Source organism: Acanthisitta chloris, unplaced genomic scaffold (assembly GCF_000695815.1).
Source record: "Acanthisitta chloris isolate BGI_N310 unplaced genomic scaffold, ASM69581v1 scaffold2178, whole genome shotgun sequence".
Classification (NCBI taxonomy): domain Eukaryota; kingdom Metazoa; phylum Chordata; class Aves; order Passeriformes; family Acanthisittidae; genus Acanthisitta; species Acanthisitta chloris.
The window spans coordinates 1-2,694 of record NW_008687384.1 but is presented as its reverse complement, the minus strand read 5'-3'; the positions used below and the strand labels follow the sequence as shown (position 1 = coordinate 2,694).

At 45.0% G+C, this 2,694-nt stretch overlaps 1 protein-coding gene across 2 annotated transcripts; it reads right to left on the bottom strand.

Moving 5' to 3' along the window:
- Positions 1–211: 211 nt before the first annotated feature.
- Positions 212–2,261, bottom strand: LOC103807800 (nucleoside diphosphate kinase A-like). Of its 2 annotated transcripts, XM_009080547.1 has the most exons (4): positions 2,133–2,261; positions 1,514–1,615; positions 669–781; positions 212–329 (listed from the first exon to the last, which is right to left on the bottom strand). In XM_009080547.1, exons 1-4 carry the CDS (start codon positions 2,259–2,261, stop codon positions 212–214), a joined length of 462 nt encoding a protein of 153 aa, XP_009078795.1. The 2 variants fall into 2 exon arrangements, with proteins under 2 accessions (XP_009078795.1, XP_009078796.1); XM_009080548.1 differs by lacking the exon at positions 669–781 and having other exon boundaries at positions 309–329.
- Positions 2,262–2,694: the final 433 nt, after the last annotated feature.

Sequence of the window (2,694 nt, the reverse complement as noted above, 5' to 3'; positions counted from 1 at the left end):
TTTTACTCTCGTATCTCTCAGACCCAGAAGCAGCTTTGTAAAAGTACAATTCCATCTGTAACTCAACAGCTTTTGCACCAAAGCAGCAGCAAACACTGACTCTATCTACCACTGACAACAGAGCAAATCTCTGAGGTTTCCTGAGGTTTCTACCAGGGCTTAGGAATGGCTGGAGGCTAGTAACTGCTCACAGTAGGGATAGCAGAAGATGTTAATCATAGATCCACTCGTGAGCACAGCTTCTGTAATCAACCAGTTCTTCAGAAGTGAACCACAAATTGATCTCTGTCTCAGCACTTTCCACAGAATCACTTCCATGAATGATGTTCCTAGGAAAAGAAGAGGTGGGTATAAGAGTCATAGAATTCTCAAGCCCAAAGCAAAGCAAGCTTCTTATTTTGAAGTGATTTCCATTATGGAGAGAAGCTTCAAGTATCTGTAAAGCAGCAAAAGGCACAGTGTAGGCAGTGCCAACTTTGCTCCTTGTTTTTGTCAATGGGGACAAACATGACTCGAGTTTCATCCCGAGATCCTAACACTACACAGGCACAGGGAATGGCAGCTCCATGTCTGAGATGGAGAAGGAGGGAGCACAGTTCCTACACATCTCATGACACAACACTGGACATGGAGTGTCTTTGGATGATATCAATACTTTTGCAATATACCTTCCAACTTGAACGCAGAAGTCCCCACGAATAGTGCCAGGCTTGGAATCGAATGGATTAGTTTCCCCTAGCATCACTCTTCCAGTCTTAATCACGTTAAGACCTTCCCACACCTTAAAAGAAAAAAAAATCCATTGAGATTATTAAATCTTAGCAGCAGAGAAATCATACCTGTACAGAAGGACACAGGGCTGTTCTTCACGGCACAAGTCACCAACTGGTTATTGGTAATAATGAAACATATTTTATCTCCAATTTTTTCTGTCAGATTCTTGAAGCACCTGCTGCTGTTCTCTCCTTCTGCACAATCCCCCTCCTCACCAGGATGGGGAGAGAACAATTTCAGACTCAATATGGCAAACAATTCTCACAAAGCTCCGTGCTCAGGGAAGAGCTAGACCTCCAGCACAACTATTTGAAAAATACACTATCAGGGAGATAAAGAGAAAAATCCCTTTTAGTGAAGTTAGACTGAAAAAGATTTTCAGAGTTGCTGTAATTTAGGAATACAGAAAAAATATTCCACCATCCTTTTTCAGCTTGCTAACCACATGGCATTTCATAGTGAGGCTTTTGTGCAGGTTTACTGTTTCTCAAGGTCCAGCTCTGTTTCCCCCTTTACCCATTGCCTCTTCCAACTCATACTGACTCGAAGGAGAGAAAGATTATGAGAAAAGATTAAATAAAAGGGAGCAAACTGCACATCTTCCCAATTACAGTATTTGAATCTAGGGTTTTAAGTGCTTTTAAAGGTAAACTAGAATTCAATGGGTATCAGAATCCCATTGCAGATCAGAAAACCAAACTGTGTTTTTCTGAGTGGAGTTTCATTGTCAGGAACTCACCATGGCTACAACAGGTCCCGAGTGCATATACTGCACTAGGCCATCGTAGAACGGTCGGTCCTTGAGGTCAATGTAGTGTTCTCTCAGAAGGTCTTCAGAGGCCTGTGTTAAAAACCAGCCAGCCAGACAAAAAAAGCTTACAGTAAGAACTTAAGAGCATGCTGAAATACAGAGATTACCCACTGAGCACTGGTAATCCTGAAACCTGCACGCACCTCCAAATTCAGCATTTCTAGCATCTTCCTAGGGGCACTTCTGGGTGATCTGAATTGGAACCGTTTGCTTTAACCACACCTGGACTTAGAAGTGTCTGAGCCAATACAGTTAGTGTGGCCTGGGATTTGTGGAAGATATTCAGGTATATCTATTGGACATAGGATGCACTTAAAAGAATATTGTCTTCAGACTAAGGACATCAAGTTACTAAAATTAGCATGCTTAGCATGTCTGAAGCATTTAGCCAGAGCTGGGAGTTGGAACTTCTCCAAAAACATAGAAAAAAAACCCCAAAGACTTCACAAAATTTCAGGTTTAAGCATTCTGAAGGCTGTGTGTGTCGTTACACCGTGCTGCTGCATTTGATAGGAAGAAGGAGAGATGCCAGATAAGGAGAACTTACATGTATTAATTTCATGGCCACCAGTTTGAATCCTTTCTGCTCGAAGCGCTTGATGATCTCCCCGACCAGTCCTCGCTGCACACCGTCGGGTTTGATGGCGATGAAGGTTCTCTCCTCGATGGAAGTCATCGGCCTAGGGGAGGGAAAAGGAGTCAGTGCTCCTGCTCTGCATCCCGTGTGATATCAGCTAGGAGTGGGATTAACTCAGCTGCATCTGAGGGTCATTAATCCATAATCTGCACACAGGTTTCCACAAACGCTGCAGGAGGACGTTCAAAGCAGTGGCAATGTGCCGGGCAGAGAAACAACGAGCAAATATTCAATCAGAAAGGCAATGAATGGAATAGAAGGTAATGAGTGCTGTGGATCCATCCCCCGGCACAGCCCGGGATGTCACTGCCTGCCTTTCAGTGACTAGAGCCACAGCAGAGTTTTCATCTCGAAACCCGCAGGACATCGGGGCTGGCACGGAGCGCTGCGCGGGAGAGGGAGCGTGTGCGGGCACAGCTCTGCGGGCACTGAGGGCACACGGGCGGGGGGGAAAGCGCCTGGGGGTGCCGAG